The sequence below is a fragment of the Uloborus diversus genome, chromosome 3 (genome assembly GCF_026930045.1).
Source record: "Uloborus diversus isolate 005 chromosome 3, Udiv.v.3.1, whole genome shotgun sequence".
NCBI lineage: Eukaryota > Metazoa > Arthropoda > Arachnida > Araneae > Uloboridae > Uloborus > Uloborus diversus.
This window is the reverse complement of record NC_072733.1, coordinates 163169902-163193685: the sequence shown is the minus strand read 5'-3', so window position 1 is coordinate 163193685 and position 23784 is coordinate 163169902. Positions and strand designations below refer to the sequence as shown.

The following is a 23784-nucleotide window of genomic DNA, read 5'->3' as shown; positions in this document are numbered from 1 at the left end:
GATTATCTTCCTTTTTTTCTCACCTTTCTTCATTACACTTAGAATTGATAAATCCTACAACACAATGAAGGCATTAGTTTATTTACTACTCAATGTTGTTTGATGTACTTTTTTTTTTGGAGTAACATCTACACTAGAAAACACATTATAAATAAGTGCTCAGGTGCTGTTAATGTTAAAACAGCCATCAGAAAAGCAGTCAAGCTCATACTGATTGGTTGTTTCTTTGAATTCTGAATTAAACTATTGGTATGTCAAGGGGAAAGTGATTCTAATTGTTAATGATTCAGCCTATTGGGTGTAAACAAAAATCTCAATGTGAAAAACCAACTTCATTCACTTTTACACTGAATTTACAAATTGTGTTTGTAAAATATACTAAAATGTGTACTAACTTTATTTTATAGTATCACATTACCTGTTCAATTTAACTTATTTTATGTGAATGAATTTAAATTTTAATCCCTGCTCCTTTTATTGACTTATAAAATTTTGCTAATTTTGGATTTTTAGATAATTATATGTAAACTTTGAAATTTTCTCTAGTCATTCTTTGTAAAGCAGGTTTTAGGCTCTGCAATTTCCTTTCAAATTTTCTACTGTAAATGTTTTTTTTAATAACATTTCAATAGGTTTCTTATTGATTTAATAGCTGAAAAATCAACATTTTTAAATAATGCTCCACTTATCTCTTGATGATAATAATTTACGTTACTGCAAAAATGTTTTAGGTCATTGAGCTTTTGGGAAAGGATAATGTCAAAGTAAGTGTGAAGCAAATGGAGGAAATAATTGATCTTTTGATAAAAGAAGACCAACTAGAAATGGAAGAGAAAATGGAAAAACAGAAGCAATTGAAAGAAGAAAATCAAGAGTCTAAAGGGAAGGTAGAAAACTAAACGTGTAAAATAATGGATGTACATTTCTTGTAAAGATGATCATCTTAACCTGATCACCCATCATTTCACTATTTATTAGAAGCATATAAGAAACAATTCATTTTTGTAAACTACGCATATTTAGAATTCATGGACTATAATTTTTATAACAGTTATCATTAGTACTATTTTTTAGTCTATCTTGACATCAATATCTTTTGACATAAATGTGCAATGCCTTATATGTATTCACAAGTGATATTTTTTATTTAACATTACAAATGCTAAACAGTACACATTTGTATATATATATACGGTGCATCTTCATTGTGATAAAATGTGTAATAAATTGTTGAGTTATATGTTTTTTATGTATTTTTTTAGACAGTAATATACAGTAGACCCTCATATGCGAATGAGTTTCAGTTTTACGCGGATGCCACAATGCAAACAGATAAAATTTTCCCCTCTTTTCAAAATCCAAACTACCAAAGCTTGCAGATTATGCGTAATCAACTGCATTTTTGGATGCTAATAATCAAATTTGGGGCACTGGGGACATTTTATGCATTGGTTCCAGAGCTCCTTCCAGAAGTAAAGTTATTAAACTCACAATAGTTCAGAACTCACTTGGAGAAGAGCTTTTAGAATGACAGAAACCTCCACCAGTAGTTATCAAAATTTAAATTTCTGAAATGCTAATTAATGCTATCTTTAGATCCACTAAAGGCTGTCATTACCCTTTGACTCACTATTTGAATCCATCCTGATAGATATGGGCAGTGCTGGAATTGGAAAAAAAAATGTTTGGGGGGAACTGACCGAAAGAAAAGGTAGTTTGAAACCGATTTTGCAATCAGGGTGGCGACAGATCAGGGAAAAGTCAGGGAACTTAATCAGGAAAATATCAGGGAATTCGAAAAAATAACAAAAAATCAGGGAAAATTGATTTTATGAAAAAAAAAATTTTATTTTTTGCTTTACAAAATTAAGTATCCTAATTCCGTATGCATTTTCCGAAATTATCATCTGTTCAAAAAAAAAAGTAATTATTGAGGTGCGATTATACACTGCCGCGTATTTGTGCATCTTTTTTCCTCAACGTCTTAGTATTGAATCTTATTTATTAACCACAGGATGAACTTCCTAAGATTGCTTCTGTGTCTGTTAGGTTGTTTATTTCACCTAGTTTGAAATTTCCTTTCATGCTTTCAATGTGATGTAAAATAAACAACCATACAGGCAAAGAGGAAGCCTTCATTAATGCCTTAGCTCCTTTGTATTTATTCCATTGTCTTGAAGTGAAGCGTACTGTAATCACGATTTCAAGAAAAAATCTTTGGTTTTTGAATTAATACTGATAAAAGCTTAAAAGTTATTACTTCTTCACGTTTTTAATTTAGTTGCTGAAATTGAACTTTCGATCAAAAAACTTTGTTTTTTGCCGTTATACTATTTGCTGTCAGTGCAGATTATAAAGATTTTCTTTTCTTCAGACTTAATTGTGATTCTTTTATTTTATAACCAAGTTGTATTGTTCTTTTATGTATTTTGAAATTAACTAACTGCTTTTTTTTTCTTGCATTTCAAAGTTGTTTGTTACAAAAGCAATCTAAGATTTTTTTCGTTACATACTTAAATCATTTGAAATAGAGTTAACTTGTGTACTTAAGTAAATATCTTAATTTTTTTATTGTTAAAATGCTGTATTCATTCATTAAAACCTTTGTTCTTGATTCGAGAAAAGCTCCCTATGAATGGATGTCAAAAAGTTTCATCTGTTTTGCATAAATATGTCAATTAGTTATATAAGAGTAAGTACATTACTTCTATTCTTTCACTATTACTTGTTATTGTTGCAACAATTATTATACTGTTTGAAAATTTAGTTCAAAATAATTTCAATTACTTTTTAGTTCTACCATAAATACACATATGTTTTTAAGAATAATTTTAATAGTTTCTTAAAATTCTTATGCTAAGTGGTTTCTGGAAGTAAAGTATTTTTTTTTTTAAATTTCTATAATCTTTCCATGTAGAAAAGTTTATACCGTTTTGTAGGTTTCTTTCTTTCTTTTTTTTCAAAAAAAAAAAAAAAAACTTGATATGTTTTTTTACCATTTTGTTAAAAAAGTAGCATTTTTTTAATACATCTTTAGTTCATCAACTTTACACAACTTAAAACATTTAAAATACTGCATTTTATACAAACATACAATAGATTTCAAGTAGAGCAAAGAAAGGAAACCAGTATCATTGGCAACATAAATCAGGGAAAAGTCAGGGAACTTTTTTTCACAGTTCCTGTTGCCACCCTGTTGCATTATTTTTGGTATTAAAAGCCTAGTTATTTCAGTGAACTGCACCCCCCGGGTTCCCATGAACTATGTTGGCAGGGGGGATTAACAGTAATGATAGTTTAGGGGGGATAGGGGAGGACTTGTTTTACGGTGAATTACTGTATCAGTCACACAGAAATTCAATACGTTTTGTTTTTTTTCACAATTGTTTTTTTCCCTTCAAAAATTATATCCCAGTAATGAACATGTGGCATGTTTCTATCTGAGCAACACTATAGTTTTCGTTTTTTTTTTTTTTTTTTTTAGATTTCTATTTATGAAAAAAAAAATAAGGAGTAGAAAGATGAAAGTTAAAAAATCGTGCATCATCAGTGAGTGAGTTTAATTGGGGAAATGTTCAAGTTAATTACTTTTCTTGTTTTATTTATTCTTTTTGAGCTTATTAAATTTGTTTAAAATGTTCTTCACCTCGTGATGAAAAATAAATTGAAAAAAATACTGTTCCTTACCTAGTGATGGAAAGTAAATTGTTCATAAATTACGTGGAATAATTTGTTATAATATTTCGTATTGTAAGCAGTCATCATTTTTTCTGTGTGTTCATTTATAATTTCTACTTTTTACAGTTTTTATTAAAAATATTTTTTTAAATATAATTTTCCATAAATTTACTTAAAATGCAAATGTTAGATGCGCACCAGTTTTACTGCTAAAATTTCTGTCTTTACCGATTTTTCAATTTTCTGCTATTTGCCAATAGGAGAAACAGCTTGATGCTGCAACAACTGTCAGTTTATTAAAAAGGTCTGCAAAGTCTTTCTGAATTGGAAAGTTTTTTTTTTCACTTTCATCACAAAACTTTTGAGTCTAAGTATAAAATGGAAAAAAAGGAAAAGTAAAAACAACAAAAAAGCCTAACTTCTATGGGAGTACTCTTTGGATGGGAAACCTTAAGCGCTTGCTCTGGCATCCATCTATGCCTCAGTTCTCTTTTTTATTTTGAAGCTTTTTTGACAATACTTTACTCCAAGTTTTTTTTTAAATTCAGCATTTTATTATCAAGCATTTCTAGGTGATGATTTATCTCAACCATTATGAATAATCTCATACTGGTTAACATTGCAGACTAATTTTTGGGGTTTTCAATCAGCCTTGCTTGACTGCTGAGAACATTTCTACTACTAGGCCCATGTGCAAAGGATGTTTGGGATTATATGGTATGATTCAGATGTTTTCCCAAGGTGAAGGTGTTAAGATCTAATCTGCATATTATTTATTTTTGATTGAAATGGTCAAGAATGCACTTCTTGTGTCCCCTTAGGTGACAAGAAGAAAAGAATGCAAGGGAAGTTGGAAGAATTTAAAGCATAATAAATTTTCATAGTTTGAACTTTCAAAACTGATGAAGTGAACTAAATTCCAAGCAATAATAAGGAAGCAACTTGTTTTCTATTTTCCAGGGTTATATAATAATTTTCGATGAGTTGATATTACTTTCCATATGTCTTACAGTGTCTCCCTTCCCTCTCGGTGTTCTTCCCAGTTTTTATTGTAAAGAAAACTTGTTCTGTTTTTGTCTCGATTGGATGTAGCTGCACAAAAAAAGGAAAAACTGAATTAAAAAAAAGTCTGACTACTAAATCCTCTTTTTTTATAGCAGAAATTCATGCATTGTGCTTAATGCAATATTGTAATAGTTTGGTGTGTAGAAAGAGAAGTTCTCACATTAACACCCCAGGGCATCATGATGGCTTTCTGAGGACCCTGGATCAGGGGACTAACTTCCTATTTAAGAAGCAGAGTGTATAACTCAGTTTTAGTATTATGAAAACAGGGCGTAAGACGAAAGCGAAAATTCTATTTTCGAGTCGCTATCTAATGGAAATGTTGGGATCCATGGTTACAGGGATCAAAGTCGTCCTATACTTCCTATAAATCCTATATTTTTCAAAAAAGGTCAAAAACTGTCCTATATTCCCTATTAATTCTATAGTTCAGTTAAAAAAATCCTATATTTTTGGCACCCCAGAGGCATTTTTTTTTATTTCTCTGCATTACCATAATGTAGTTCCGCTATTGGTCACTATTATGTCTCTATTGATCACATGTTTGTAAATGGTCAGAAACGTGACTCTGTGCAAGAGGGTGTGGTTTATGCGGAACTAGGGCCTATACTTCTTTTAAACACTGAAAATAAGGAATTCCTTTTTTCCTACCTTTTGTTTTGGGATCATCGTACTCTTCAGAAGCAGATATTCAGGGTTTTTTCCCTCTTTACTCTTATAGATAACTCCAACGATAAGTATTGGGATTTCATCTTTAACCTGAAAGATGAAAATGAAAAGCAGACCAAACTTTTTAAGGCTGTCCTTACTTTCATCGCCAAGCTTTGGTGGAGAGATTCTTTTCTGTCAACAAAAGAATTGTGACTAGTGACAAACCAAAATGAGTTAAGACACAATTGTTAGTCTTAGAGGGATAAAAGACACGATAAAACACCATGTGGAAAAGGTTAGTGTAAATTTTAAAAATGAGACAGCATCTGAAAGAAAAATATGGACCCTAAATTGAATGATGTAACAAAAAAGTATTCTGGAGATAAACTAAAAAGATTTAAGGGAAGCATTAATTCAGCTTAGGCAATGATAGATGAGGGGAATACCAAATTAAAATTTGGACTCAAACATAAATGCATGACTAACATTGAAGTGGGGCAAGCATTAATAGATGCTGGTAATAAAAAATTAAAAGCTGCACATAAAACTCATATGTAGTTTGTTACTAAATCATTTTCCAATTAAATTGAAATTAAGTGTTCTTTCCCAAAATATTATCATCATTTGTTATCGTAATTATTTTTTGTAATGTAATATATATATATATATATATATATATATATATATATATATATATATATAATAATAGTAAAAGTGAAAAGTATTGAAAAGACCACACCAAAAGCCCATAGATGCGCAACGCAGCAAAACTAAAAAGCCAAGTAAATATAAAATTAAGCAAACAGAATTTCAAATATTAACTAACTTATTCAAATATTTTTCACTTTTATTATTATTATATATATATATATATATATATATATATATATATATATATATATATATATAAACATCAATAGAGCAATAAACAGACAAGGTTACAACACAGATAAATGACAGAGATGAAGCCAGTACTCTTCATTTAATACTAAAACTAAGAATAGAATGTCCAGTTCCGAAAAAGTCAACATTCAGGATTACATTGGGCAAAAGCACCACATGTGAAAAATGAATGCCGATTTTGGAAATAAGACCTATTTGAATATTTTTAATTCAAAGATTTATTTTTAAAAGAAATTAAGATCTTCTCCTAACATTACTGTTAATTTCTAAAAATCACTTTGTGTTCCAAAGACATGTTCTTTTCTTCTCATCAATAATAAAGGTTTTGAAAAACATTCAACTCAGCATTCTGGGGGAGGCTTTGGGCCCCCTTTCTGGTTAGGCCGCTGTTTTATTTTGACCCGTCCATTACATGGTTGGTTGTTCATTCATATGAGCGCTAGTTCAGGGAGAAAAACTTCGGAAATGCAAAATGTCCGCTCTTTTTCGAAAATACTCACTTTTTTGGGCATGTAGTCCTAGTTCACTACCTAAATTTAGTAAATTAGGATTACATGCCTATATATATTGTGGGGGGAGGGGAGGTTCATCATCACTTTGGGATCAGGTATACGGGTTTCTTCTGGGCTTCAGATTGTGCCGCTGTGGTGCAGTTTAAAACCAGAAAAACTATGGGTTGAAATTACTAATTGGTGATTGAAGACGAGGATACAACTTTCGTATATAATTCATAACAATTGCAGTGGTAATATATGAATTATATTTTATTATCGTTTGAAAATAAGGTATACATCATTTGACAAACATTTAAAAAAAATCCTTTGCTTAAAACATAGGGGGGCAAAATAATAACTCTGCCCATGGCTCAAAAAAAGTAGGGGCGCACTTGCCCCCTATGCTCCCCTCCCCCTAATGCCAATATACTTGATTTATCATTTAAACCAGTGGGGCCCAACATTTTTCTGCCTGATGCTGCACCTTATATTAAAATCATTCTTGCAAGCCAGAACACATATAAAATTTCAAAATATTTCATTCTTTTTCACAAAGGGAAAGGGAAAAAAATACAAACCGATAATTATTGCTATCATTACTTAAGTATGCTTTTCAGAAACCAATTTCTGAAGATTTGGCAACAGATTTGTGACATTGCCACTGATTGTGCTTTTCAATTTGTAGCACTGAACAAAACATCGGGCCACACGGATCAGATTAGCAGGCTATAGGTTTGTTCACCACTGATTTAGCCCTTAACAGGGAGGTGCGGTCTCACAGACCGCTCAAAAGTTCATCCCGCCACCCCTGCTTCATTTTCAGTTTGATTGAATGGTTTTTCCCAATAGCTTTTTGTTTTGTGACCTTAAACACCCCCCTTTTAATCAATATCTTTAGGCAAATGCATCTGGTTTAAATTTCATTGCATTCTTTAGAAGTGATCTGTGAGACTGCATCTCTCCTTCAGTGTTACAATTTTTGGCAGTGGTAGTCATGGCTCTTAACGTTGGAATCTTAGATATATAGGTTCATTTATCTTATTCGCGTTATGTGGAAGAGATGCAAAATATTCTAAATGAGGTGGAGAGTTTGAAAGGTTCACAAATGTTACGCAATAATGTTCTACGGACAATGAATGCTGAATTATTCCTCAAAATACTAATAGTTAAAGGACTCAAATTTTCCCGTAAGGTGATATAATCAATTTTCTGCAACTGAAATGTTATGTATATATTAAAGAACTAAAGTGAAATCATTAATAAATAATAGATTTATTTTTATTACGAGTAGTTCGTTATTTACTGCTGTATATGATTTTCTCGAAATATTTTAAAACTCTAGCAACATTTTCTTGTAAAAGGTATACTTTGGTTCAAAATTCAAAAATATTTTTTACCCATGCTAATAAAAGCCCATGCTTAATTACATGATTTTAAAAAAAAAATTTAAATATCTCTGAGACCTCATGTCCCCTGTTACGTCCTACTTTTTCACCTCCCCTGTTGCGGGTTAAACCAAAGAACAAGCCATATGGATCAGCTTTGGGGGCCATAGGTTGGGCACCACTGTATCAGAGTATGATGTGGGGCTAACGGAAGAGGTATTAAAAAAAATCAGTGAAAGTTAAAAACCTAACTATATGCACACACAGTGATATCCATTCCATTAAAAAAAAGAATGCTAAGGGGTACCACAGCTAAGATACAGAAGAAGCCCAGGATGTTAAAAATGTAATTAAAAGTAATGTTTGGGCACACATTGACAAAAAACTGCTCCTAACAAGATGGCCCAGTGACAAATATCGGTGCCACAGATTTTTTTTTTTTTGGTTTTGAGTGAGACGATTATGCAAAACTTATATCATTGTATGTTTACCTTTATTGACATAAACTCTCTATGCAAGAAACATGCCTATTTGAAGGAGAAAAGTAAACAAAGCAGAATGGGCTTTTAAAATTTTTATTTTTATAATTTAATTTGTATATTTGTCCCTAAAGTCAAAGGTATTCTATCCAATTAAATTATTTTTTTCATAATTTATTTTTAGAATGAATAATGTTTATACAATATTGATAATATATGAAGAATTTTTTTAAAAGAAGAAACATTAGAATAAACAGAATACTACCTGTTGATATATGTTTCTAATCGACCAGTTTTGTGTAGCTTTCAATTATGTTAGTTTTCTGGTATCCCTAAAAGAAGACAAAGAATAAGATTTGTTTAAATTTTGCACTGCAGTAAGTCGCTGCATTTATTGACGTTTATCACAGCACTCATGGTTTTTTTTTTTTTTTTCGTGTATCATTCAATACGTTGAAATATATTTTTTTTTACAGGAAAAATTTTTTGCTCTTTGTATTATTTTTTGAATGTTGTCTCTCGTTGTTGTTTCTCTCATTGTTGCTGAATGTTGTCTCTCATCATTGTCTCTCATTACTTCGGGTTTTGCATACAGTTCATACCCGAAATCTGTTTGCTTGCATTCAAAGTTTAGCTTAGAAGTGGTTCTGACTTGCCTTCAGTGTGTTGGATGTTACCTAAGCTGTACGATTCAGAAAAATGCTTCAAAAATACATTAATGCAGATGCTGCATCCAGGGGCGCCCCAAACTTAAATTTTTGAGAGAGGAGAAATTCTGAATTTTCAAATGGAACTTCAAGTTTTGTTGAAGGAATAAAATAATGGTATGCAAACATATGTATATCTAGTGAAAAGAAAATTAAATCGGAACATTCGGACAATAATTTCCCAATAAGGAAATTTTAAGGAGAGAACAGTGACCTCCTGTTGAGAGGCCCTGAGTGCAACCATACACATTAACAGATAAGTCACTATTGCTACCATTTTTGATTTTGTTTATTTCAAAATGAATGGTTCATCTTGCTCTACCTTGCATTTAATGGGATCCGACTGTTCCCAGCAACCGGCTTGTTTTTATTATATTTAGTAGTTAAATACAGGTGCAATAATAACTGACTAGCCATAGGCATAAATTGATCCCTTTCGTTATCCTCTCTTGGGTCGTGATAACATTAAGTTGTCTTGAAAAGTTTGTAAATCATGAAGATCAATTCGATAAATTGTCAATTGCAGATATGAACTTTTCTTTACATTTCTCTATACCTGAAAAGGGATGATCTAGAGCAGTGCTTCTCAACCTGTGGTACTTGGACCACAAGTGGTCCGCGAGCAGCTAGTGAGAATTAATTTTGCAGGACCGCCAAAAGCCAAGGCAGGAGGAACTCTTGTCAGTTTGATTGCCAGGTCCCTTACCCCCATAAAGTTTATGCTATTCTGATTTGGAGCCAGGTCTGCACTAGGCCTGGGACCTTAATTACTGATTAGACTGATGTGACCTTTTATTCCTCCTGAATCTTGAATTCGAGAGTGAATCATTTCATATCATTTTACCTAATATAATTTTTGTGAAAATATTATTTCTATGGTAGGTTCTGGTGGGGCAAAGTGGTCATAAAATCGTAGGTTTTCAACTTAGGTGGAAAATAAGTACAATAAATGCTTTAAACACTTTAGCTTTTTTTGTTGTTATTTCACATTGCATTACTAAAGAACATGGTACATTGAATTTTGGGGGGAAAAAATATTGATTTAATAGTTTTATAACACTTTCTTTTCCCTATGTGTTTATGGGGTGGGGGAAAGTGGTCATAGCATGGGGTAAAGTGATCATAGTTAAAAATAGATGCAAAACCATTATAAATAACCCTAATATTTGTATATTTAGGTTATTTTTGTAGTTACAAGTATATGCACAAGTATATGTCTGTATACACGAGTACATACTTGTAGTGTAAACGTAAGTAAACACGTTCACATGTAAGTAGATGCATGTACACATCAGATACATGCATGCACGAGCCTACTCAAGATATACGTGTATACATGAGTATATAGGTATGTATATGTGATTACCCGCAGGAGTGTATACGGGTCATGCGTATGTACGAGTATATATGCGTATATACAAGTATATACGCGTATAAACAAATATGCGTGTATGCACTTGTATCTCTTGTATGTACATACATACCTGAGTACATATGTGTACAGTAGACGTATATACGCATATATAAGTACATATATACCTATACCTATATACGAGTACACGAGTTAATTCGTGGACACATCCAGTGCATGTTTGTACGTGTCTACTCACATGTATATATATAGGTATGTATACGTGTAAACAGGATTATGTACCTGGGTAAAAATCAAAGGGGTGTGAGAGGGGAGGATAAGAAGCAAAGAATCCTGTGAAACTTATGGTCGCTGACGCGCTACATGCACACAAAGCCAGAAACTGATGGATGCAAAACAGGTCACAAATTTGTTGCACAAAGACAATTTTACCCAACATTTTAATTTCTATGAAATGTTCAGATCAGTTGTTAAAAGTTACGGCCTGTAGTAGCTCTAATACACGCATCGCAACAAAGGCGCAGCGACTGATGAAAGTTTTTCAAAAGTCTCGTTATTGCAAAAGAGAGGACTTTGTGATTGCGACGCACGTATTACAGCTGCAGACCGCAAATTTCATCAATCGCTTTAAAACTTTCTTAAACCTAAAATGTTGTGTGAAATATTTTTTGTGTAATAAATTTGTGACCTGTTTTGCATGTAGCGCGTCAGTATTGTGTTTGTGACCTGTTTTGCATCTATCAATATACATGTCTATCTGAGTCTGTAAGTGTTTGTATATATACGAGTATATACGTGTATAGTCGAATGAATGTATATCTGTATAGATAAAAATACTTTATAATATCCATATTTATTGGTGCATTTATGTGAATACGTCTATATATATGTGTGTACACGAGTATATGCATATGCATTCGAATATACTCGTATATTTAACCCCGTTTACTGTAAAAATAATGCATATTAAGTGAAATTAATATTTCATTTATATCTGCCTTATTCTTAAAGATTAAGTGACATTAGAAGAACAATATTCGTTAAGCCTAACATTAGGACCACTTTACGCCATCTTACTGAAATTGTTCTAAAAAATTATCTAAAATGGATTCAGCTAACTGCTAATGAGTAAGAGTTCTTGAGACATGTAGGAAACTTCCAAATAAAATTTGGTCAGTTGTAAAATTTTGTATTCAAAATGTAATTTTTAACTGCCCTATTCTAAAATAAAATTTTCACTTTCATTCGAACATTTATTTCCAAGCTATAGCCATTTATTTGACGTATGACCACTTTACCCCATTGACCACTTTCCCCCACCAGACCCTATGTAGTCTGCATGGATTTGGGAGGGTACAAAGTGGTCCTCTGCGGTGAAAAGGTTGAGATCAACTGATCTGGAGGAAAGGTGAAGACAGACTATTTTTGCTGTTAGACGGATCTGCTCGGTTCACATTTTTCTTTGCAGCAGGTGGAGCTACTTGATCTGGAGAGACCTTTTCCCAGGATCACAATTAGAGATGCACTGAATATTCGCTTAGGATTCGGCAGAGAAACCGAATATTCGGTTTGGTGGACAGGGCTGCAGATATCCGGGCCCCCCACCCCCTTTAAAAAAAGAAGAAAAGAAAAAATGGGAGGCAACTACATTCAACACACGTAGCCATTGTCAAGATGAAAGCTCTCTCACGAAATTACTGCTATTGGAAAAACATCGATTCTGATGTTGAAAATCTTGTTAAAAGTTGTAAAGAATGTTGCAACATAAAAAAGAATCCTTTAAAGTACCTCTTCACGTTTGGGAAAAACCAGAGAAAAATTGGCAAAGAGTTCATATTGATTATGCAGATCCCTTTATGGAACACAATTTTTTAATCGTTGTGGACGCCCTTTCCAAATGGCCAGAAATTTTCCCAATTACGAGATCCCCAACTTCCACAAATACTATTTTCTTGATGGAAGAAATCTTCAGTCGGCACGGACTGCCTGAAATATTAGTGTCAGACAATACTTCCATATTCAAATCCCAAGAATTCCAGGACTATTGCAGAATCAACGCTATAAAACGAAGCCTAATCGCACCTGGCTAGCGACAAATGGGAAGATATGTATAAATTCTGAAGACAAAATTAAAGTGCATGAGATATTACCCAGGAACCCTCTATAAAAAATTGTGTAAATTACTTTTTCGTTTTCAAATAACTCCCCTACAAAACGGACTAACTCCATCTGAATTATTACTGGGACGAAAACTACGATCAGAGCTTGATCTCATTAAACCAACAACATCAAAAATAAACAACAGTGTTACACAGCCCGATTTCTCCATAAGTTATAAACTTGGAGATAAGAGTCCAATCTCGAAATTATACATCATCCAACAAATGGAAATATGGTATCGTCGTAGATAAGTTTGGACGATTGCACTACTTAGTATTGCACTATAATCAATTAAGATCGTGCCGAGTAAGCAAACCGTCTTCAGATTTTGCCTTACCCAAAAGGGTACACTTCTCACTTCCATCACACAGTTCTCCAACAACCATCAGTCACCAAAGTGATCTCCCTTTCAGACAGGGTGGCAAAAACCCGGGTTTTTTTTTTTTAAAAAAGCCCAGAACAATATCGAAAAAGCTTGTGGCTCCAGCACCCCAGTTCCTTTAAGGAGATCAAACCGTCAACGAAAACCTGTCATAAAGTTAAATTTCTAACGAAAATAAAAATTGCAGAATTATTGTATCATTAAATGTAAATAACTTCAACATTTGTTTTAATTTACTTTATTGGTTCTCATTTTGAATATATTTTATTATATTTTACACAGAAAAGTACGACTTCGACTCCCAGTTCTGATATAGTTTTGATATGGTTTGGTACGTGTTGAGCGACGAAATGTTGTTCTTCAATAAAACATGTGATAAATCAATCTCGTCTTTTCAATGGACCATTAAGTAACAATATACATTATACTAGGGTGGTCCTTAAAAATAAACTTTTGAAATTTGAACGGGCCACCCTCCCATTTTTGTTTGTGGCTAAAAAGACTTACATAAAAATTTCAGACAAAAAAAAAATGTATTTTAGGGGTCGCTACCGGGTTCCAAAATTGAAAATTCAGCATTTTTTTCAAAATTTCAAATGAATTTTACTGTAGACTAAAAACTACATAAATTAAAATCCACGTCATCTACTGTTTACACAAGAAGCCTACCTTCCCCCTCGTACAAGGTGGAAGGGAGTCAAATTCACGTTTAATGTTTTGATGTGAGATTTTAGGACCATATGTTCAGAAAGTAAGACTGGTGAATTTTCGTTTTTTCATTGGGGAAAAATACTAATAATGGCGCAGCTGCTTTGGTAAAATGGGTAAAGTAGATGCAAAATTGTCGAAGAACGAAGCAATGCTCATTAAAAAAGGGATTAGTTTCAAAAAAAGGAAGCAACGTGAATAAGAAAAGACTGCTGTTTGAAAGAGTATCAACACCTTTAGAGGAAAATGTGACTTGTTTGAAAGAGCTGTTCTTTAAATGCAGATCAAGGTTTATCGTGCAACTTGCAAAAGAAAAAGAGGTAGGAAGAACGCTCTAAATAATGATGTTGCTGTGAGTCTTGATGCAGCAGAGTTGAGTTATGTGCTTTATGAAGCTCTTAATAGGATCTAGAGACTGTATAGGAATAAGATCTGTAGAGGCTCTATAGAAGTTCTATAAGAAGATCTATATAGGCTGTATAAGAAATACCTGTATAGAGTTTTATAGAATTATGGTCCAATTTTCTATAAGACATTTCTATAGGATTCTATAAAAACAACTCTATAGAATTCTATAAGAAGTATAGGATAATAATTCTATAAAACTAATTTTATAGAAACCTATAGAATTTTTTCACTATAGAATTCTATAGAAAACGACCTATAGAAAATTGGGCCATAATTCTATAAGACTCTATATAGGTATTTTCTAAAGATTTTTTTATAGGACTCTATAGACCATTTTCGTAAGGGTAAGAAGCCGTTGCCTTGACGACAACGCTTAAAAGCGTAAGTTGTGATCAATCGGAATACAACTTAAACAAATCTTCTATTCGGCGTTTCAGAATGAAAAGCAGGAAAAGTGCTGCCCAACATTTAAAAGTAAATTCTCAGTTAATGTTACTTTAACCATTCACTTCGATAAAAAAACTTTTAGAAGACATTGCAGGCAGTGAAACTGTTGACCGAATACCAATCATTCTTTCAGGAAAAGTTATTTTCGGTACTGAAACTCCAATTGGGAACACGCGAAGCAATAGCTTCGGTTGTTTGCAAAACCCTAGAATCCTGGAAAATCAGTGACCAAGTCAAATGTCTTGGTTTTGATACAACTTCGACAAACAAAGGATCACGAAAAGCAGCATGTGTCCTCATTGAGAAAAAAACTGAACAAAGAATTACTCTTAATAGCTTGTCGCCATTATGTTCTTGAAATAATGCTTCAGGCTGTTGTGGTTAAATCTACTGGATCATTAGCAGGGCCTGAAATACTGATATTCAAACGGTTAAAACATTTTTGGAGCTCCATCAATCACAGTAGTTTTCAAACTGCTATATCTGATGTTTTTATCCACGAGAAAGTAATGAAAAATGCACCAGATATCGTCAAGAATCCACTTGAACAGTTCCAACCTTGTGAGGACTACAAAGAACTTTTATATTTGACCATCATACACTGGTGTGCAAAAATTAAGGACGAGACGGTTTTTTCAATATAACTTTGTACAAAAGCTTTCCAAATCAACACATTTAATACCGTAAGATCCCCAATACGTAAGGACATGTGTAATGTACGCAACACTTACTAAAAGAGAAATCAGAGGGATAAAAAGAAGCTTTATTGAAAAAGTAGCATGGAGCGCAATGCGACTGAAGGCCGAAACATCCCTGTGATGGGTGTCCAGCAAGAAACATCCGGTCTTTAGTAGGGGATATGATCTCCCCCGACTGCTAGGCAGGTTTCACAGCGTCTGCCCATGCTGAGAATGAGGATGTCAATGAGTTGTTGAGGCATTGCTGCCCATTCGTCTTGCAGCGCCAATCGAAGCTCCCGAATCGTTACTGGTGGTAAGGTACGAGCTGCCAAGCGTCTGCCTAGAAAATCCCATACATGCTCGATGGGATTCAGATCCGGAGATCGTGCCAGTCAATCCATACGTTCAATATCCTCACTCTCTAAGAGCTGTTCGGCAGCTACTGTGCGATGACATGGTGCATTGTCGTCCATGAAAAGGAACTGCGGACCCATAGCGCCTCTAAAAAGACGCACATATGGAAGAAGAATCTCGTTACAATAACGGGTCCCGTTGACTGAACCTGCGTCGAAGATGTGAAGGTCTGTACGACTACCAAGCATGAGCCTCCCCGAACGAGAACACCGCGTCCTCCATACCTGTCCCTTTCAATGATGTTCGAGGGATGATTACGGCTTCCCCGCTCTCTCCAGATGAGTATGCGATGAGAATCGCTACTCAGACTGAATCTGCTCTCATCTGTAAAGAGTACTAGTCCCCATTCATTGTCTCTCCAATTCCGGTGTTCCCGGCACCACAGAGAACGCCTTCTCCGATGAGCAGACGTTAGAGGTACACACCGTATATAGGGCGTTATGCAAACAGACCACCACTGTGCAGTAGGGTGGTCCAAAAAAGGCCCTTTTTAAAAAATTCCTGATTTTTATTGGTCCTACCTCCTCATTTGGTTCCATCTGAGTAAAAAATAATTATTGTGAAGTTTGAGCTTATAATTTTAACATTTAGAGGTAGCTCAACAGCCTCAAAGTTCCGCGTTTTACCATTTTATGCCATAAATGCAGATAGAAATAAAATTGACGCTAGGAAAAGTATATAATTTATTTAATTAAAATTAACTGCATTTTGTAAGTTAAAAATAGTTACATAATAATAATATTTCAACAGTTATTTATATGACTTTCCTCAGTACACATCAGATACTCTGCTTTTTACATCCGGGATAAGCTCCTCAATGTTCTGCGACAACTTGCAACAAGAATTGGAATTGTTCTTCATTGCATGTCATTTTTCTATTAAACTGTTTTATAAGGGCTATACCCCTTTCAGCATTATCATTAACCACTGAAATTCCTTGAATAATCCTTTTTGCTTTCTTAAGATCCTCCTGAAGCACCCAGATTTCTGGATCTATGGGAATGAAGATATCAGCAAAACCCATGCTTTGAAAAAAATGAAATTGACCCCTTTGTCACAAGTTCTTCAAATTTCATATCCATAAAATGTTTTAGCAAAATCTTAGGGCGCTCCACCACGTTATTTTTCCCATTTGCTTCATTCATCGCCTTCACCATCTGTCTTTTAATGCAGTGTGGCACTTTATTGGCAAAAAGGGCTAATGCCACGAGTTCTTCTGATAAATACCACATGTGATTGGCAAGTTTCTGAGTTGCAGTTTTGCATATGTCTTCATCAATCTTTTTATACTTCAATAAAGATTTCATTAAAATCATTATACGGTGCATTTTGAGGCATAGAAGCAGTCGTCCAAACCTTTAAATACACACGTACAACAAATATGCATGTTTTTTGCAATCCCTTTTCTTCTATTGACGTGATGGTAAATTGACAGCTAAACATCCATATTTTGAACAATACAAAATTTTGGACATCCATCTAGCATGATGCATAGCCCCAGGAGCTACAAATTTGATACCAAGTGGAGAAGCTTTACCGAAAAATATTAAGCATGGTTCAGGACATTCTCCATAATCATCTCTCGCTTGCGTGTCATGTAGTAATCTTTCAACAAATACTATTTATTGTATCAGCCTTTACATCTGTAACTTGTGCTAAAATGTCCTTATTGTTGACGCCTATGATGTATTTGTCTTTGAATTCCCAGTTGGCCTGGAATCGCTTAAAAAGAGGTACGTAAGGTGCGGAAGAAAAACCCAAACATTTATTAAACACCGCACCAATAATTAATTCCATAATGTGATGTCGACATGGAAAATATAGTAACCTTTTCTTTAGTTTTTGCTCTAGTGAAACACGGGTACCCTTGCTTTCCCCAGTATTGACACTCGTTGTGTCAAAGCACATTGCAGAAACTTTGTCAGTTAGACCCCAGTCCTGCAAAGCTCACCTTCTTTATTTTTTTTTTTTTTTTTGTGTCATTGTACTTCTGTTTTTTTTTTTTTTCAATAACTTCCATTGTTAATAAAGTTTTTCTAACTTGGGCTGACAGTTTTGGGGTCTTTGTACGGGTATTCTGGCTTTCTGCCAAAATTTTGTTATTTCTTCTATTGTATTTCTTGAAGATTCTCTTACAGTTTTCTTTAATTCAATATGGTTATGAAGAAACATACCCAATGCCATATGAATGGAAGGTAGTTTACTACCTGTCATCTCACTTATGGTTGAACTAAGAAGATAAACCTCTGATTTTGATCTAATTGATGTATTTGCCATGCTCAGTTATTTTAAAGTAAAGAGACATATGCATTTCAAAAATAAGGGCAAACTGCCATTCCAACAGTGGTGAAATCAAAACCAAAACAATTAAGAATACATACATAAGCAACAACAAGTTGAAAATTTATTCGATCACGACTGTTAAAGGAATAGATTTTATGTATTTACTTTTATTTACAAAAGTATTTTCAAAATAGCTATTGTTAAGTCTCTATATAAAATAGCAATTTTATAAAGCAATTGTTTTCTTGTTAATAAAAATAGCAATTGTATTTTACCTTAGTAAGGTCAATGGTCGTTTATCGTACGCGTTCTATTCAGCAATGATGAAAACTTTATCTGCGTTGAGCTACCTCTAAATATTATCGAAATGTTTTAAAATTTTGTCTGGTTTATTTTTTATTACATTGGAACAAAATTGGAGGGTAGGACTCAAAAAATTTTCACCTTCGAAATTTTGGACCACCCTACTGTGCAGTCTTCTGGCCACGGTAAAACGCGATATCGGTCGTCCAGTCGCCTGTGTCGTGTATCTAGCGATTTTTCCCGCTGTCTGCCGCCTGTTTCTTCTGGCCTGTAAGACAATATACCGGTCATCTGTGGTTCCTCGTAGACGCCACTACTGAACCCCCGGATAGCTGTTCCTGTAGTTTGAAATTGTCTCCAAAGTCGTGAAACGATGCTGTGAGCAATTCCGAACTCTGCAGCCACACTTGTCACACTGCGGCCTTCCTCCAACTTCCAAATGATTCGACCTCGGGTAAAAGCATCCAGATGACGTCTAACGGATTGATTATTCACCATTTCTCGCTGAGGCAGCAACTCGGTGTGATTTTAACTGCTATACGGCGTGCATCTCTTTGCCAGAAATACTGATCTTACACCGACAACATGCTTTATACTACTCAGACACTCCCCCATTACGTCTGTCTGCATATCTACGCATGTGCTACCGTACATCACCTTACTTAATCTCCTGATTGGTCTTTCTGTCCGCTCTGCCTCTTCGTTCAGCTGATATGCTAATTTTTCGACTTCGTCCTCAATTTTTGCACACCAGTGTACTTCTTGGAAGAATTCCCAAATGGGGAATACGCTTCAGAGTCCCAGAGGGGCGACATCGTTCTCGAGGGATAGCAAACGCAATTTATGCTCTTAAAATTTATTTATTTAGAGATCAATTTGAACTTTCCGAACAAGACAAAGCTAATATTCGTGACATTTATGCTCGTTTGTAGTAAAATGCTACGTAAACAGTTGGTTTCAAGCATCAACTGCTTGTTTTGCCCTAAAAAATAAAAGGAGATGATAAACCTTTAAAGAGAACCCAAATAGATCCAGATGATGCAGTCCTTAAAAAGGCTCTGAATGATTATCCATCGAGCAACACGATTTTGAAATCTTGAGTATATCTTTAGAATTTCTATAAAAAGATGTGATAGAATGGAAAGACGAATCCTACAAGCAAAGTAAAATTGTTGGTTCATTAAAAGTTTCAAATAATGTATCGGAACTTGGAGTTGCACTAATGGAAGAATACAATAAACTTGCAAAAAACGAAGAACAAAAGCAACGGCAAGGGTAACGGCACCAGTTACAAACATTCTTAAGACATCAGGTTAACTTATTTTTCTGAGCTTTTTAATGTATTTAGACTTTTTAAACTATTTTCCTCTCATGCAACAACATCTCATCTAACATTTGGCTGCTTCTGCATCCTATGAATTAGTTAATACTATTTTTATTTCCTCAATTTCGAAAAAAAGGTCCGGCCCCCCGTAACAGACACCGAAAATTCTGATGATATCAAGTAACGAATGGGATGAGGAAAGGATAAATAATGGACTAACTTCTTTTTTCCTCTTCAAACTGAGCAAAAGTTCTCTATTTTTAGAACTAAAGCTTAATTAAATTCAAATGAACATGAAACACCAGCTGATCTCAGGCAAACTGTTCATAACCTTCCACCACTGCCTTGTAAATACCTACTGGCTCATAAAATTGACTCAGATAACAATAGATGATTGCACCGCATTCATGAGCCACAACAAGATCAGTTTTACCAGCTTAAAGTTCTCATTTAAATTCAAACTTATAACTGTCTGTTACTGATACCGTTTCTTTACTTGTTGCTGTAAGTGAAACTATTCAGAAGTAAATTTCCCGACTCTAAAAAAAGCACCTTATTGTCTTAAAAGGCAATCAGTACCGTGATTTGGTTTTTTATTTATGTTAATCGAAAGAGTTTTTTAAAATCTTAAAAGATGTGTTTAACGATAAATTGCAGAAATGTTTAATAAATAGTGTTGTTTTTACTGAAAAGTGGAAATTTTGAAATATTTTCTGAAAATTCAAAAGTTTCAGCTGCGGTAGCGACCCCTAAAATCTGTCTTAAAAATCTCAAAAAATTACAGTAATTCTTTTTTATATACTAGATAAAAACTAGGGGGTGGCCCGTTGAAAATTTACAATTTTATTTTTCAACTCATATAAGGACCACCCTAACATTATACTCTTGACATATTATTTTATACTTTTTTAAATTGAACAATCGTTGTTCGTATGCCCGTTGGGGCCCATCACAAATGACTTTCCCGTTCACATTCATGTTGCTTACATAGGCGGATTTAGGCCGAAATATTTGGGCGTGCAGTCAAAAAAACACGATATAAAGCCATATTTAGTAAGATTAGGGGATGGGCAATTCTTAACATTTCAAACTGCAGAAAAAGTCTTAAACGAAAGTCGATATTAGAAGCAATGGGTGAATCCAGCTACTGATTTGGAATGGGATTCACGTCCAAGAAAAAATTTGAAATAGTATTTTTTAAAACGCAGTTTTACAGTTCTTGGGGATATTTTAGGGGCAAGAAAGGTACGTGTGGCTCCAAGGTTATTTTTAGAAATTGTAGTCTTATAAATGTGATTAAAGTCCATATTTATAGTTTGGGTTAGGAATGAGACTCATAGACTGTCTCCAATCGATTTTTTGAAAAGCAGATAGAAAAACGTACCCCTCTCTCCTCCCCCACGCTACCTCTTTAACTTTTCATAATTGAAGTTGCAAAAATACTACGAAGGACAATTTTTGATGCTGTTACCGGACGGAGTGTTCTGGAGCTCTCCCCTGGAAAATTTTCGAAATTGAAGTCCTAAAAATGAAGTTCTTCTTTCCTGAAGTTCAAAAACGCAATTTTAAACGATTTTCAATGGATTTAGGTGATTAGAAAATCTTCCTTGGAAATTTTGCGAAAAGAAATCCCAAGAAACGAAATTTGAGGTATTTTGTAATAACTTGGGCTGGAGAAATTGTATTGGAGAAGAAAAATTTTGAGGACTAATAGAAAAAATGAAAACTAAATAGAAAAAAATGAAAAAAAAAGAGAGGGGGGGAGATATGAAAGAAAGAGGATGGTGCGAGGAGGGGAGAGAAGGCACACAATTCGCCGTCAATAATCTGAAGCTGTTGAAAAATTTAAATGTCAACATTTCTTTTTGAAAAAAATTAAGATTTTTTCCAAACATTCTTTTTTTTCGTAAAATAACTGCGTTTTCCCAAAATGAGATTTTTTTTTTCCTCTTCAATAATAAAGAATTTTTTTTTTTTTTAAACATCTACTCAGCATTTTGTGGGGAGGGTCACTGGTCTTGTGCCCCATCCCCCTGGATGCACCACTGCAGCAAAATGTCCGGGAGTCCCCCTTCAAAATTTTTTGAAAATTTACCTTAAAAATGTTGGTTTTAGGTTGATTTCGGTGTAGATTTTATTGGTAAAGTCTCTTGCAATATCCATGTTTTTTTTTTTTTTACTTTATTAGCCATTAATTGTTTCAAAGTAGAAGAATTGGTATTGATATACTAATACCGTATTTTCGGGAATAAGCGCCGGGGCGCATACAAAAAAAAAGTTAAAAAATTGCCGGTACGGCGGATACAGTGTCCTTTCCCCCCCCCCCCCCCCCCAAGTTTAAAAAAAAAAGTTGAAAATGCTGCTAATATATGGCACCACATCGTTTCCTTTCATTTTGAGAAATCCTTAGACCTTAGACGACAAATAAAGCAAAGAGGGGGGAGGGAAGGTGAGTCAGCGATTGCACGTGTTTTACTGAGGAGAGAAACGCTGATCCACGTGGGAGCGAAGGAGTCTGGGAATCCTTTGACGTTGGGCGACAAGTAAAGCAAAGAGGGGGGAGGGAAGGTGAGTCAGCGATTGCACGTGTTTCACTCGGGAGAGAAACGCTGATCCACGTGGGCGAGCAAGGTTTATCGCGTCGGGGCGAAGGGGTCAGGGAGAGGAGGCAGCAAAAGTAATAGTAAGGGAGGGGGATGGACGTCCTGTTTTATGAAGGGAATTTACCTCCGCCCTCACAAAAGTGGGTTGCTCGCTCAAGCAACCTAATTGAAAACTTGTCTCCTTGCTCTAATTTTATTATTCACTCACATCGTCGCGTTGCATCTTTGGCTGTCGTTCGTGCGCATTCTTGGCTTATCTTTTTTACGGAATTTTTTCAGAGTTGCTTTTGAAATGGCTCCTAAGCGATTGAAAAGTTATACTGCAGCCTTTAAGTTTAAGAAAAAAAGGCAGAAGCAATTGGAAATCGTCTTGCTGCCAGAGAGTTTGGCATTGATGAGAGATGCGTTCGCCGTTGGAAATCGAATAAATAAACCATCGATAGTGATGGCCAATCGAGGGACGCCGAAGGAAAAAAGTGCAAAATGGGGATTTTAAAATAATATTTCATTATTGTTAATTGAAAATAATAATGAGAAACAAAAAATATTTTTTATTTACATTTAATCCTGCTTTCTTTACTATTGATTGTGCTTTTAAGTTGTTTAATGTTGGGTGCACGCATATGGAAGGTGCGGCGCTTACATTAAATTTTTTCCTTGAGAATATATTACGATACGGCGCTTACACCGGGTGCGGCGCTTATTCCCGAAAATACGGTAAATACCCAATTACAGAACATGCAATGATTCTATACAATAACATAGCACTGAGCAATAAATTGTTTGAGAAGTTTCTTTATTTGCATGAAATTATTTATTAGTTTTTTTTTTCCAAATAGATAAAATTACTTTAATTCTTAATAGGAGCGCAAATATGTTTTTCTTGCTCTAGGGACGTGTGGTGATACCCTGGGTTCAAGTAACTTTACTAGTATAGCAGCTATGAACTTTTTTCCCCCAACTGCGTTTCTGGGTGAAATATACTAAACTATTTTTTTTTAAACCCAACCAAAAATTTTGGGGATGCGGCGCACTCCCTGGCACCCCTGTAAATCCGCCTATGGTTGTTTCCCCTATATTTCACACCTAGTTTTAAAAATATTTTGCCAAAAGGTGTCCCCCCCCCCCTGTACACGCCCCTGGCAACAACTAATCTGAATTTTTTTTTCTTTTAATTATTACTTCTACTTAAGTTAGTGCGTACTAACTTTTACGAATTGTGTGTGTAATGTGGGAATTTAAATATTTATGTTTGAATGATTAGCTATACAATTTTACCAAACATTTAGAATTAATGTGAATGTTACTTGATACAATTTTTTTTTTTCCCAATAAATA

General features: G+C 34.3%; 1 protein-coding gene across 1 annotated transcript in view; it reads left to right on the top strand.

The window, feature by feature from the left end:
• Positions 1-1240, top strand: part of LOC129218327 (mitochondrial proton/calcium exchanger protein-like) — a 45601-nt gene extending 44361 nt beyond the window's left edge. Inside the window, exon 12 of the mRNA XM_054852563.1 lies at positions 732-1240. Coding sequence (XP_054708538.1) covers positions 732-899 — 168 coding nt within the window. The 3' untranslated portion in view covers positions 900-1240. The remainder of the gene's footprint in view (positions 1-731) is intronic.
• Positions 1241-23784: the final 22544 nt, after the last annotated feature.